The 14,453-nt window shown below is 29.5% G+C and overlaps 1 protein-coding gene across 1 annotated transcript; it reads right to left on the reverse strand.

Moving 5' to 3' along the window:
- Positions 1–358: 358 nt before the first annotated feature.
- LOC103575071 (uncharacterized) lies at positions 359–5,167 on the reverse strand. The gene is made up of 2 exons (XM_008554689.3): positions 5,055–5,167; positions 359–2,146 (listed from the first exon to the last, which is right to left on the reverse strand). The coding sequence occupies exons 1-2, from the start codon at positions 5,083–5,085 to the stop codon at positions 1,254–1,256; spliced, it is 924 nt and encodes a 307-aa protein (XP_008552911.1). The 5' UTR covers positions 5,086–5,167; the 3' UTR covers positions 359–1,253.
- Between the last annotated feature and the right edge of the window lie 9,286 nt (positions 5,168–14,453).

Here is a 14,453-nt window from a genome sequence, read left to right on the forward strand (position 1 = left end):
TTCCGTAATAAGATGTCACAAAAATTTTGATGTTTTCTAATACCAAAATATTTTCAATTTCATCTAGTGAATAAGAAATATATCTTGATATTTTGAGAGTTATTTTATCACTTTTATTCAATGCTATAAACATGCAGTCAAGTCAACTGAAAAATAAGCTGTTAAACTTTCATTAACTGCCGACATTTTTAAACAAAAGATACTAAATAAATAGTATAATTGGATTAGCGAGAGCTTGCGTTTCGGTTATTTTCGGTTTTACCCCATCTAAATTTAATATCTAAGACATTGCGCCTTGATGGTGGGGGTAAAAAACCGAAGCGCAAAGTCTCGCTAATCAACTATAAACAAAACATAATTAATTCTGTAGCTTAATATTTTCTTTATAAATATTGTCCATACATAAAAATCTTCCAAGTCCATGATTAAATCCAGTTTTGTCCTTGCAAATTTTCAGAACTAAAATTTTTAAAGTTCAAGAATGAATCTAGTTTGGTCTGCCCGTAACGCAATTGTTTTTCAAAGCAACAGGACGAAAACAGCTAAAAATTTTTGTAAAATATCAAAAACAGATTAAATAGTCCAATTAGACTAAAATCAAATCAAATTTTTCGGTCCAGATAAATCCAGAACAGATTACAATTTTTATAGAAGTTCAATAACAGACCAAGTAGTTTAAATACAGTTCAGTTAGACTAAAATCAGATCGAATTTTTCGACCCGGAATTAAAATAGATAACATAAATAATAATAATAATCAAAATATTAACAGTAGTAATAATAAAAAGTTGAAAAACTAATAAAAATTTAATTTTGTTTTTTCTATTATGAAATAGTAAAAGTCACTAAACGGAATAATAAAATTTACTAAATATGTAGTCAAGTTTACTAATGCAGTTCATATTTTTTCCACATTTAAATAATAAAAATTATTAAATGTAAATACAAATTAAATTCACAAAATAGTAACAATATTACACAATTTCCAGAATGTTTTAAGTTTACAATATAATTTTGGTAGTTTTAATTCATATTTTTAAGTAAAAGTTTCTAATTTTTTTCTTTTTATTTCATAGATAACATTCAGATATAATATTGAATTGAAATGTTTATTGAGAGTTTTTAAATTTCTATGTACCTATGGGGTTTGAATCCTTTTTTGCATTTTCTCGAAATTATTTAATAATTTTCACATGAAATATGACATTTTCATGCAATAAAGATCCAGATAATCTTTTTCTTTTTTTTTTTAACTACTGCACAGCGGGTTTTATTAAGTTGCAGGCGATTCGAGTTCTCGCAATTTCGACGTCACCCTGAACACATGTGAGAGTAACATCATTCTTACCATAAAATACGACAGATTCGTGTTTTTTCGTTCGACTGTTTTGGATATTTTCCGGGGTCACGACCGTTTCAATGTAAGCTTTCAATTCAGTATACGGCATCATACGTCTACCGTATACGGAAAATTTACCCTGGGTGTCGTATTGTAAAATATCTTCTGTGGATTCATGTAGACTTTGTCCTGATGAATAACCTTTAGGTTTAATTGCGGTTAATGGAAAAAGAACAAGTTCCTCACCATCCTCAGTAGTGTACTCTTCACGAGCAGTTATAAAGGATATAATTTTTTTTGTATTAGACGAGAATACCGGCGCGCCTTTGTATATCGTATCTGCAACCTCTTTCTTGAGTACAACACCCATAAGTTGACTCCATACTAAACGCCTGTTGTACCCGTGATACATGATTCTATCGCTACTGGCATTAGAGTAAACGCGAGTTTTGTATGTTGTCATTTCATCACCATCACTGGCAGCTGCGGTTTGCTGTTTTTTAATTGTTAATATTTCAATGGGTTCATTATGAGAGGGACCAAATAACGTTATACTAGATGCTATTACCGGAAATTGATGTAACTTATCTAAATTTTTTGATGGCATGAAATCAACCGGTACCATCTTATTGATCGGTAAAATAACAATATCCACAGATTTTCCATTTACAGTTTTCGTATTTATAACTTTATCCTCATGATTATATTCAAAGGTGATGTTGTTATATTGTCCTGAATTGTAAACTGTTGGAAGTTGTTGTGATTCTCCAGTGACAGCGACAATGCAGATGACGCCCAATATGAAATCTTAATTACAATAAAAAATGTTTATAATGTTTTACTAGAGTGCTTTAAATAAAAGTACGACTACTCTTTTTTCGCTGACACACCTAAATGAATGTATTGGCTCCGAAAGTCAATTTTTACAATTTTTCCATATATTTTTGTCAACACTGAAAGAACGGCACCTCGTGTTACGTCCCAGCCTGTACGTCAGATGACATGGGCATTTACTTCTCTAATTACCGACCTGAAATCTAACTAATTATATCGAATATCGATAACCAAGTAATTTCCATAGTATTTAATTGATTATATAAAATAATATTATATAATAATAAAATAATATTATTTAAGATATTCGAACGTTAAAGATATAAGTATTAATTGATAAAGTTATTTTTCTATATTTTATCAAATACGAATAAACGCTGACGCCTCGAGTAAATCCTCGAGACGTGCAGCTGCACAAACATCTATTTTGTTCTAAGAAAACTTTTGTTCATAGATAAGTGACTCATTTGTTAAGAACAAAAACGGAGAAAGCGTGAGAGCAGAGAATGGATCATTGGAGAATATTGCTTATCACGATTCACCCCTCTATATCGAACGACGCGCGGGCCTGATGCCCAAGCGCCTCGTATTGATAAGAGACTTACTCTAGTTTTTCTCGATCAAGAGAAGGCAGACTGAAATATAGAATCATAGAGAGCAGTCAGGCTCAATACTAAATACTCAACTTCTTTCTCACCCTTTCGAAGTTATTGTTAGACGAACTCTAACAATTTATAAATTGATTTAATTGTACATTTTCACATTATTGAAATTATTCTTTTACAATTGAATAAATCGGATTGAGATATAAAATAATAACCAGTTTATTTCAACCACCGAATGGTGGCTGTTCAACCCCTACTAAATAATTATTTATAATTATATGTAAGTTCTCATTATGTCCAATTCAAATCGACCGCTCAACCACGCCAGCGCCAAAACATCGACCAGGACGTAACACTCGTATGAAAACCATACACAAAACTAATCTTTCAGAAAATTTCATTTTTTACAAAATTGCTCACAACACCTATATCACTAAAGTGTATTGATCGTAAGATACAAGCAGCTAAACTTTTTACAAAAAAAAAATTTTGTGTTATGTTAAGCTTGAAATTTTTTTCTTTTACTTAGCAATATAAGAGCAATAAACAATTTAATAGAGAACAACGTTTCCTAAAAAATTGATTCCATGCATGTTTTTCGCAAGATGAGCCGTTTTTTCACTATTAACAAAAATTTATTAAAAACGGTGAAAGAATTGGCTTTCGAAACTGATACAATCTAGATGGATAAGGTAAAATCCCCCATTATTGACAGGACCCCTACGATTGACATATTGTTTTAATGTATTAATTTTTTAATTAACTGTATGAATGATCACATTGCTCAATTCTTCTTATCAATTTTTTGATATTTTTAAATATAAAAATAGTTTAATTTTATGTCTAGGTATAAACTATTTGCTGTAAAAAAAATTAATTTCCCTGAGTAGACCGGCATCGCCAGAATGTTTGAAATTTCTTAACAATTTCGTTTAGAGAGATCGTATTTTTAGAAACGGATTTCCTTATACAGTTCTAATGTAAGTGTACTATTAAAAATTGTTTCAGGTTATTTATAGTCTAAATAACCCCAGAATCATTGATTTAGACTGATAAATCTTAATTATTATTTAGAAATAGCGAGTGTCAATAGTCAGTACATAAAAATTCACATGTGTTAACTAGCGACAGGCCACAAACTAAAGTAACTTAACCGCCTTAACATACATATCGATATATTTATTTTAACACGATGCTTAGTAATTTTATAATAAATAAAACATTGAATGAAAAATTGTCAAAGCAAGAATAGTATCGTCTAATTTATAAAAAAATAAAACTATCATAGATGAATTTATAATTGTAATTATCGTGTTTTGTCGTTTTTAATTGAAATATTTATCATTATTTCGAACCTAATTGACGGCGGTCTTCAATCATTTTTAATAAACTGCTGCGTATGCGCATTAGACCTGTCAATAATGAGATCCATGGTATGTCAATAGTTGGCTCTGATACTATTTTACCCTCTCAATAATACCTACACTTGACTTGTTGCTTTTCAATTAATATATTTTTTATTTGATTTACTGCTACTTAGGTAAATTAATTTAAATATACAAGTAGAGACATCAATTAAAATGTCCAATGCAAAAAAAGTTGATTATATTAATTTTAAAAAAGATTAAAAAATTCAAACAATTACAGACATTCTTATAGTGTCAATAATGGGGGATTTTACCTTAGAATCAGAGCAAAATCGATTTGTAGGCTTTCAAAAAACAATGAATACTCTATAAATAAAAACTAGTTTCAAAATAATAGCTTTTAGAGGAAAAAAATAACATAGACCTAAATTATAGTAGCTTAAAAAAAAAAAGTTCTTCAATTTACATGCTTTTTAAATACGAAAAATTTACAATAAAAAGAAAGTACTTAAAATTAATTGATATTAAGGACTCAATCTTTGAGGGAATTTCGTTCTTGATGTGTACACAATTATTTAGGTGTGTCAGCGGAATAAAAATAGTTCATTTTATTGTTATTATTCACTTTTTATTTTTCGTTATTGTTTGATACTTGGATTTTTACAATTGAAAGTTCGATATTACCATTTTTGAGCTGGGTGAACCCGAAAATGTATTAATTATAGTAATGTATTAATTTTAGTATTTTCGAGCTCAAGAGGTCGAAAATACTAAAATAGCGGGAAGGTTTTAGACTGGCCTGCAGGTTCAGGCGGTTTCCAAATGTTTTTTTTTTTTTTTTTTTCATTACAGCTTATAGATAAAAACAATATAATTAGCAACAATATTAAAAAGAATGGATTTTTTTACCAGTAATAATGAAGCTTTTACGAGGACCCATTTTGGCAGACTGATGTATTAGCCATCATTGAGTTCACTTTTATAGTCCTTTTACACGTATGTCTTCTTTTTTATTCTTGGAGAGGGGAACTGAATATGGCCAATGACAATCAAAAGAAAAAACTATTAACAATATCGTCAGAGATAACTCTAGTATTTATGTGTATGTTGATAGATAAGGTTACAAATATACAACTTCAAGGTTGATTTAAATCGTACGTCTTCGTTTTAAAGTGAGAGAGTATTAGCCTATTTAGTAAAGAAAGGGTAAAAAATAGTACACTGGAAGGAAATTATGGGAACTTTTACTATGCATTATGGAAATAGTTCCCATAATTATATAGGAACAGTACCAATACTATTATAGGGATGATTCTCATTATATATGGTAACCATTCCCATATCATTATGGGAGCCATTCCCATAATGGTATGGGAACTACTCCTGTAATATTAAAATTAACGATAACAATCAATATATATTATGGGTATTGTTCCCATTTCGTATGGTAGTAGGTTCTTGTTTAAATATTGAGTTTTGCAATAACATCCATACTAATTATGACAGCCATTCCATTCTATATGGATTTCATCTCTCCATATAATATCGGAAAAGTTCCTAAAGGAATTATTACCATAGTGTTATATATATCATTATGGTAATAATTCTTATGTTATTATGGTAATCGTTCCCATAATGTGCATTATCATTCATTATGGTAACGGTTACCATAATAATATAGTAACGTATACTATAATTATATGATAGTGAGTCCCATAATACGAAGGATTTCTGAATTTTTTATAAATAATAGTAATCATCAGTATAATATTATGGTAACTATTGCCATACCATTGAGAAATTATAGGCGTATATCCGATAGTTCCAAGTAATTATTGCCATAATATTACGGGTTGATATGCATAGACGAACTGGGAATAGTTACAATTTTTTGTCTGTACAGACAGTTTACTATTTAGAATATGGTTGCTACTATTATTCAATACGTAATGGCAAATATCGGCATATTTTTTTACATTGCATCACTAATAATAATCATAAATGATCAATCCCGCATGAAAATGCTTTATAGTGAAAACATGTATGATAAAATATATGAATATTATAATGTGATATATTGTACAATATATCAAAAAATATTTATATTTTTGCCGTATTAATATATGATAATATCCCGACGAGAAAAAAATTTGTAAGACCTATTGGTACCCAATTGGGTTCCCAACAGGGAACCCAACGTTGGGATGTAACGCATAGCCCAAGATGATCCCAATCGGGTCATTCCTATTGGGTCCCAATTGAGTATACTCAACTATTTCCCAATTAGGCATACCCTATAGGGTTTCAATTGGGTACACCCTACAGAAACTTGAGGCCAACCCAATAAAATCCCACTAAAATCCCAACATAAAAAAAATTTGCTTCAATGAATTTTTTATTTAAATCGTCTTATTACGGTACAATTTTTTTTATTTATTTAACTTTCGTTATTACCCTTAATTCATAATTATGTTAACTAACAAAAAAAAATTAATTATTTCACAAATTCTCACTTTGCACGAGAAGTAATTTTTATAACCTATATTCACCATATTAGCACTTTATTGTTATTTTTATCAATTATATCGCACTGAAATAGCACTTTTTTTATTATTATTTCTATCAATTATATTGCATGGTATTGTAACTGTAAAAGATTGAAAAAATTACGCCTTGATGAGTTACTTAGAACGTTTTCCAATGCAAGAGTCACATGTATGTGAGATTTGTCCATACTAGTTATTTGTTTTATACGCGAACCTGTCTGAATTTGTCTTTGCTTGTATTATAGTCACAAGATTTTGTCACCACGTGCGTCACTGGTGTTAACATACTCAACTATTCGATTTTTATCTTAACACATAATATATAAACATATGAAAGTAGTAGATATTTCATATGGATTATTTTTTCCTTAAAGTTTTAGTTTTTTTTTAAGTTTATAATTAAATTTATAATCAGCAAAAGATCAGAAATTTGTTTTGCTGTTGTTTAGTTTCTTTTCTTCATTTTTAAGGTTTAATCAATTTTTTTTTTTTTTTTTTTTTTTTTATAAAAATACATAATAAAACGTAAATATTTTGCATTTAAAAATTGTTTAAAATTTTCAAAAGTAAAATTTTTTTTTTAAGTGTAAGACCAACAGCTGGTTATTAATTTTGACGTTGAGTCATCCCAACAAGTTCCCAAAAATATCCCAATCAAGCAAGCCCATTATCGAATCATTAATTTCAACATTGGGTTTTTCCAATAGGTTCCCAATTATTTCCCAATCGGGTAAGCCTAACAGCAAATTATTAATTTTGACGTTGGGTCGCCCCAAAATGTTCCCAATTCTATCCCAATTGGGTTAACCCAATCGAAATTTTGTATTTTAATGTTGGGCTTTCCCAATATATTCCCAATCATATCCCAATAGGGATAACGCTATCGGGCTTGCCCCATCAATACCCTCTGGGGTCCCAATGTATACTTGGGGATAATTTCTAGTCGAGATATTGAATAAAAATATATTGCTAGAATATATATTAACAACCCGGGTCAAAAAATTAGATCTGTTTTAATATAAATGATGAATTCAAATATTTTTTCTTTAAATCAGATTTATAAATCGTATTTATTTTATATAGGAATTTAATCTGTTTTTGCCCGTACTATTCCTTATCCAGGTCAAAATCAGACTTATTTTCGTATAATATTCACTCTGCTTTAAATCGGGATTAGACTAAAAACAAACTTTTTTATTATAATTATTGGCCTGTGTTCAATTGTTTTTAAGGACAAAAACAGACTTTATTTACTATAATTTTTAATCTGTTTTTAATCGCTTTCAGATCAAAAACAGGATTTTTTATAAATATAAATAATAATAATGATAATCTAGATTTATAAATTTATTTTAATTTTTTGGTGTTTGAAACATGCTAATGCGCTTCTATAATAAGATGTCACAAGAATTTTGATGTTTTCTAATGCCAAAATATTTTAAATTTCATCTAGTAAATAAGAAATATTTCTTGACATTTTAAAAGTTTTTTTATCACTTTTATTAAAAGCTAAAAATATAGTCAAGACAACTGGAAATTAAGCTGTCAAACTTTTATTAGCTGCGGACATTTTTAAACAAAAGATACTAAGTAAATAATAAACAAAACATAATCAATTCTGTAGCTTAATATTTTTTTAACAAATATTGCCCACAAATAAAAATTTTAAAAGTCCATGATTAAATCCAGTTTTGTCCGTGCAAGTTTTCAGAACTAAAATTTTTAAAGTTCAAAAATTGATCTAGTTTTGTCTGCCCGTAACGCAATTTTTTTTCAAAACAACAGGTCGAAAACAGCTTAAAATTTTTGTAAAAGATCAAAAACAGATCAAATAGTCTAATTAGACTAAAATCAGATCAAATTTTTCGGTTTGGGTAGATCAAAAACAGATTAAAATTTCGATAAAAGTTCAATAATAGGCCAAGTAGTCCAAATACAGTGCAGTAGGACTAAAATCAAATCAAACTTTTCGACCAGGGAATATATTTGTCACTATATGACTTTTTTATGTATGTTTTACATATATATTTATCGATGATTTTACATATATATCGATGATTTTCAAAAATTTCGGGAAGTTATTGTTTTTACACCGATTTTTGAAAATCGAGTTTTCATCAGATGTCGACGTTTTGAGGTCCTAGGAAGCTATTCTGACTATTTTCAGAATGATGTCCGAGTGTGTGTGTGTGTGTGTGTGTATGTGTGTGTGTGTGTGTGTGTGTGTGTGTGTGTGTGTGTGTGTGTGTGTGTGTGTGTGTGTGTGTGTGTGTGTGTGTGTGCGTGTGTGTGTATGTATGTATGTATGTAAACTCTTTGTAACTTTTTAACTAATGAATCGATTTGGATGGTTGAGGTGGCAATCGAAAGAGCTTGTTGGCCGTCAACTTTCCTAAAAATTTCAGATCATTTGATCGAATAGACTCGAAAATATTTGCGAATTCCAAAAAAAAAAAAATTTTTTTTTAGTTTTTTATTGATTTCTCAGAAATGACTCATACGATCGACTTCAAAATCTAATCAGCTCTAGTACTCAATAAAACGCGTCGATTGCCACCTCAAACATCAAAATCGGATAATTCGTTCGAGAGTTATCGCGGGAGAAAGAAATGGTGAAAAATGTTTTTTTTTTTAATATTTTTGAAACGACTGACGCGATCGATTTCAAATTTTAATCAGCTCTAGAATTCAATAGAACGCGCCGATTGCCGCCTTAGACATCTCAATCGGTTAATTTGTTCGAGAGATATCGCGGGAGAAAGAAATTGTGGATAATGGTTTTTTCCAAATATTTTCGAAATGACTGACCCGATTAATTCCAAATTTTTTTTTTTAGTATTTTGAAAATATTTCAAAAACGACTTGATGAATCAATTCAAAAATCTGATCAGTTATAGAACTCAATAAAACATGTCGATTGTCGCCTTGAACGTCTTAATCGGTTTACTCGTTCAAGAGATATCGTTTGTGAAAAAATCGTAAAAAACGTTTTCTTTCGAAAACAAAGGCATACAAAAGTATTTTCGAGCTCGAAGAGAAAATGTATCTACAACAATTTTCTGAGCTCAAGGAGCTCGAAATAGGCGGGAAGTTTTGGGGCTGGCCCGCAGGGTCAACCGACAGACCGATTTTTTATATATGTTTTCCAGTATATTGCAAAATATATGGTTTCCAGTATACTGTAAAATATATGACACTTGTTTATTTTTCTTAGGTTATTGCGTTAGTTATTCAGTAAATGTAAGGCCAATGAAAAAAAAAAAATAATCATAATAATAAACTTGACTTTTTTTGTGGAATAGTGTAGAAATTGAAAAAGTATATTGAAAAAATAAAATTTTTAATATATTGCGAAAAATATAAGTTTTAATATATTGGTAAAATATAATTCCAATATATTGTGAACCATATCTTTAAACATATAAATTCTTTCATATATAATCAATTATATAGAGACCATATACCACTATTTATATGGGTCAAAATATATGGAAGTATATATCAAGTTTATTATATTATACTTATAAATTATATATATACTATCCATATATAGCAAGAATATATTGAGTATTTTATGAGATAATGTATATACGAAAATACAAAACACTATACATATATATATATATAATCTAATATAAGTAAAAAATATATATTTTTCAATATAGATATTTTTGCCGCTATATATTTATCACATATTCGCCATATATTTTCTTATATACTTTAAACAATATATAGCTTTTCTATGCGGAATGTAAGTTGAGAAATTTTCTACGACTATTTCTGAATTTCTTCTTTGTAAATTCAATGAAGTTTACATGAATTTTGTTACATTATTTAAATAATAAATAAATAAACATGTATACATACATATTTATATGACGTATTTCTTTTAAAAAAATACCTATATCAAATTATCGTTTGTGGCAAACAGATTAAGATATTTTTTGTAAATAATTTTTATCGACTTAGTTGGCTATTTAATTAATTATTACAACACTTAATAGCTTCTCTACTGTCCAGTAATCTATAAAATGATAGATTAAAAAAATTCGATTAAAATACCAAGCTATGTTTTGAAATTTCATAACATTAAGTCAATTATAGAAATCGTGCACGAAATAGATAATACGTTTAACAATTTATTGAATGATAATCATGACGTACTTACAAGTGATAAAATTAATGGAAATAATTATTAACTAATTGGAAATATAGATGTCAAATCAATACAGGAAACTTGGTTTTAAGCACGCCTAACTAGAATTTTTTCCTGATTTGCCTGAAGCACCATGAAGACGTCAGCTTAACATAAGATTCGCCCTATTAAGGGGAGAGAAGGGTCGGAAAACCGATTAAAAAAAATTTTTGTTTGATACTATAACTTGTAACAGGGAATTTTGAATTTTCCGCGCTTAGTTGCTGTAATTTTCTATAATGTGCGCGGTCGATATAATCTATTACTGCCCGAGGGTTATCCGGGGTAGAGTGCAACTATCGTCCCGCGCAGAAATCGTAGGGGCTTGTCTGTCAGTCCCATTTAGTGATAAGTAGGGGTGGCAAAGTTTTCGGAAGTTGCCGAATTCGGTCGAGCGGGTGTACAATTATAAGTGAAGAGAAAACTCAGGCCGAGACACACAACCGGACAAGACGCCGAGAAATTAAGACGCTCTTCGTTATTCAGGTAATTAATCAATTTTAGACTTGGATTCTTTTGTAGAACCAAGCGATATTTTATTAACTATTATTGATACCAGGCCATTAGCCGGTACCTTTGATATCGTTGTATTAATTATTTGGAAAAGCAGGTGAAGGAGCCAGCACCAAAAAGGAAATTAAGACGAGACAAAACAGGAGAACGCGACGAACGAGACGACAACAAAAGAATCTGACGAGAGACGGTGAAAATAAAAGGGAAAACACACCGAGGAAAACAATCAGATATTAATTAAATTAATTATTTTAGACCGTAGCCAGGATGTTAATTTAATTGCATAAATACTTAGTCGTTCCATTGCCGGATCCAGGGCGTCGTCTTATAATTCCAGGCCATCGCCGGAGTTATATGCGTCGTAGAAATTTCTAGGCCGATCGTAAAGGAAATGAATTTTAAAATGTATAGAATAGTTAATAATTAATTCGGGAGGTAACCGATTTTAAATTGTAAGTCCAAAGGTAGTTGGCAATGATTTTAACCGAGTGTGTGAGAGTGTGTGGTGCCAAGGCAGTGGCAATTTAGTCTTAAGTCGCCAAAGGTAATTGGCAGAATTTTATAGGGTCAAAAGTTATAAGGTCAAAAGGTTTAATAGTTATAAGGCATAAAGTTATAAGGTTTAAGGTCAAAGGTTATAAGTTGTGAAAATTATAAGGTTTTAGTTACAAGGTTGTGAATTAATAAAAGTGAATATTGTTGTAATAAATAAATCTAAGTTATTTATAAAATTATCCTTCCTCTTCCTTCTCTTAGAATTAAAATTTACACCGACCCTGAGTATTAAGAACCGGTTCTGGAAGACCGTTTAATCCTTCCAGTGGCGCCCTTAAAAAGGTAATTCAAGGACGACCAGAGTAACAGCTTAGCCCTGTTATAAACTTATAAGAAATGTTGTCAGAAAATTTTAAATCTTTGGGAGCAAAACTTCTTGAGTTCGTTGGAAGTATATCGGAAAAAAATCGCAAAACCCAGACTGCTACTGAAGAGAAGAAAACTCATCGTAGGTCGGAGCAAAGGATGTTTTGGATCATGTAGCGATGATTCTATGCGTTTAAAAAAAATTTAAAAAGGAAAGAAATTTTAATCGGGTTTTCCTCAAGAGTTTTTTTAAGTCGGCAGTCAAAATTTCTCGAATTGCTTTGGATCGATTCCACCTCAAGTTCCTTTCTAAACATGAATTAGTGAAAATAAGTGAATATTCACTAATTCCAAGTGCAAATCGAACCACTAATTTCAAAAAGTGGCTCTGTTAACGCTCAGAATAGAAACCTGATTTTCGAAAATCGGGATGAAAACAATAACTTCACTAATTTTTAAAAATATATAATTTTCATAGTGAAGTTGAAAAAAGAAATACGCTTCTTTTATATCATTAATATTATAAATTTATTTTTTCTTTACCATTTACAAGTTACGTAGTTGTGATGTACATAAAAAATTTCCGTTAAAAAATTATGAACTTTACGATTACTAATAATTCATAAGCACTAAAAAATATTTAATCTTTACGAACACTCAGTAATCGTGAAATAAAATTCGATTTCCGATCCAGATAAAAATACAAAACGATCGGTTCGTGAGTATGTATTAAAAATATTTATTCCTCACGAATATACATTAGTCGTGACATTATATTACATAGAAATTAATGAATTTATTCTTTTTAACCTTTATGAAATCTAAAAAAAAAAATCGGAAAACTGATTGAATCTGCGGGTCAGCCCCGAAACATTCCGCTGTTTACGAGCTCAAGGAGGTAAGATAGTACGTTTAAGTATAAATATGTAGTTATGAGAACAACTAATTTTCATTTATCAGTATGATGAAATTATGTTTGATCTAACAAAAAAAACTTAATTTTTTCTCGCCATGGAAATATAGTGGATTTTAAGAAAAAAAAATTATTTTTCGCTTAAAATGTTTAGTTTTAATGGTTTATTAGTTTTTTTTCATTTTTTTTTTTTGTGATGGGAGGTGGCTTATGTACATTTTGGTCAAATTTATCTCAGACACACGCATAAACTTAATAGTTTTACAACCTTCCTACGATTCTAAATAATTATTTCGTGTTCGCCCAAAGAAGAATTCGAACCTAGTACCCCTTATAGGAATAAAGAACAATAGGCCCAGGCTTAGTGCAATATCCGTTAACTTTGGGGAAAGCTTGAAATCCAAGCTTGGCCCAAGTCTGTTTAAACATCGAAATGATAACACCCAGCTAAGCTTGAGTATCAGTATTGTCCCCGGACTAAATATCCCCGACAAAATATCTCGATAACAAAATATCGTTAAGACAAAATGAACTTTTGATAAAATATTCTCTTGATTATGAATTAATTTTTTACGCTGCTAGTAATTTGCATATATATATACTCATGCCATAAATTAAAGGAACAGAAAAATTTTAGAAATTTCTTATTGATTTTTGTAAGACTGTAACTTCGTGAAAAATAATCGTATCGGGATTTAAAAAAAAGCGTTTTATAGCTTGAAATTTCTAGTTTTGGCACATTTTCATCAAAATTCTTTTGGAGCTTTAGCTATTGCACAAACATGAAAAATACAGTGAGACAAAAATTTTCTAAATTTTTTCTTTTCTTTGAGAGTCCTCAGTCCCGATACATTTGTTCTTACGAAGTTACAGCCTTATTAATAATAAAGGAATAAGAAATTTCTAAAATTTTTCCGTTCCTTTAATTTATGGCATGAGTGTATATTTTGAAAAAACTCATAAATATATTTATGTACATTTCCATACATTCGTATGAATTTATTTTCGAATAAACACACATAAAATCCATGAAAAAAGGGCACAGCACGATAACAAGCATAAGTGTTGGTCTATTTTCGAATAAGTTCAAAAGTATAAATGTTTGTAACAATAATAATAAGAAAATATTTTTATAATGTTGAACTTACGTAATATAATAAAAAAATCATAATATTATATACTTGTAATAAGTTGCTTCTATTTTCTTATGTAAACTACATGAGAATATTTGAGTATTTAATCTTTTGTAATCGGAATATAAATTGAAAAAAAATTGAGTA

This window comes from Microplitis demolitor, chromosome 6 (assembly GCF_026212275.2).
Source record: "Microplitis demolitor isolate Queensland-Clemson2020A chromosome 6, iyMicDemo2.1a, whole genome shotgun sequence".
In the NCBI taxonomy this organism is placed as follows: Eukaryota; Metazoa; Arthropoda; class Insecta; order Hymenoptera; family Braconidae; genus Microplitis; species Microplitis demolitor.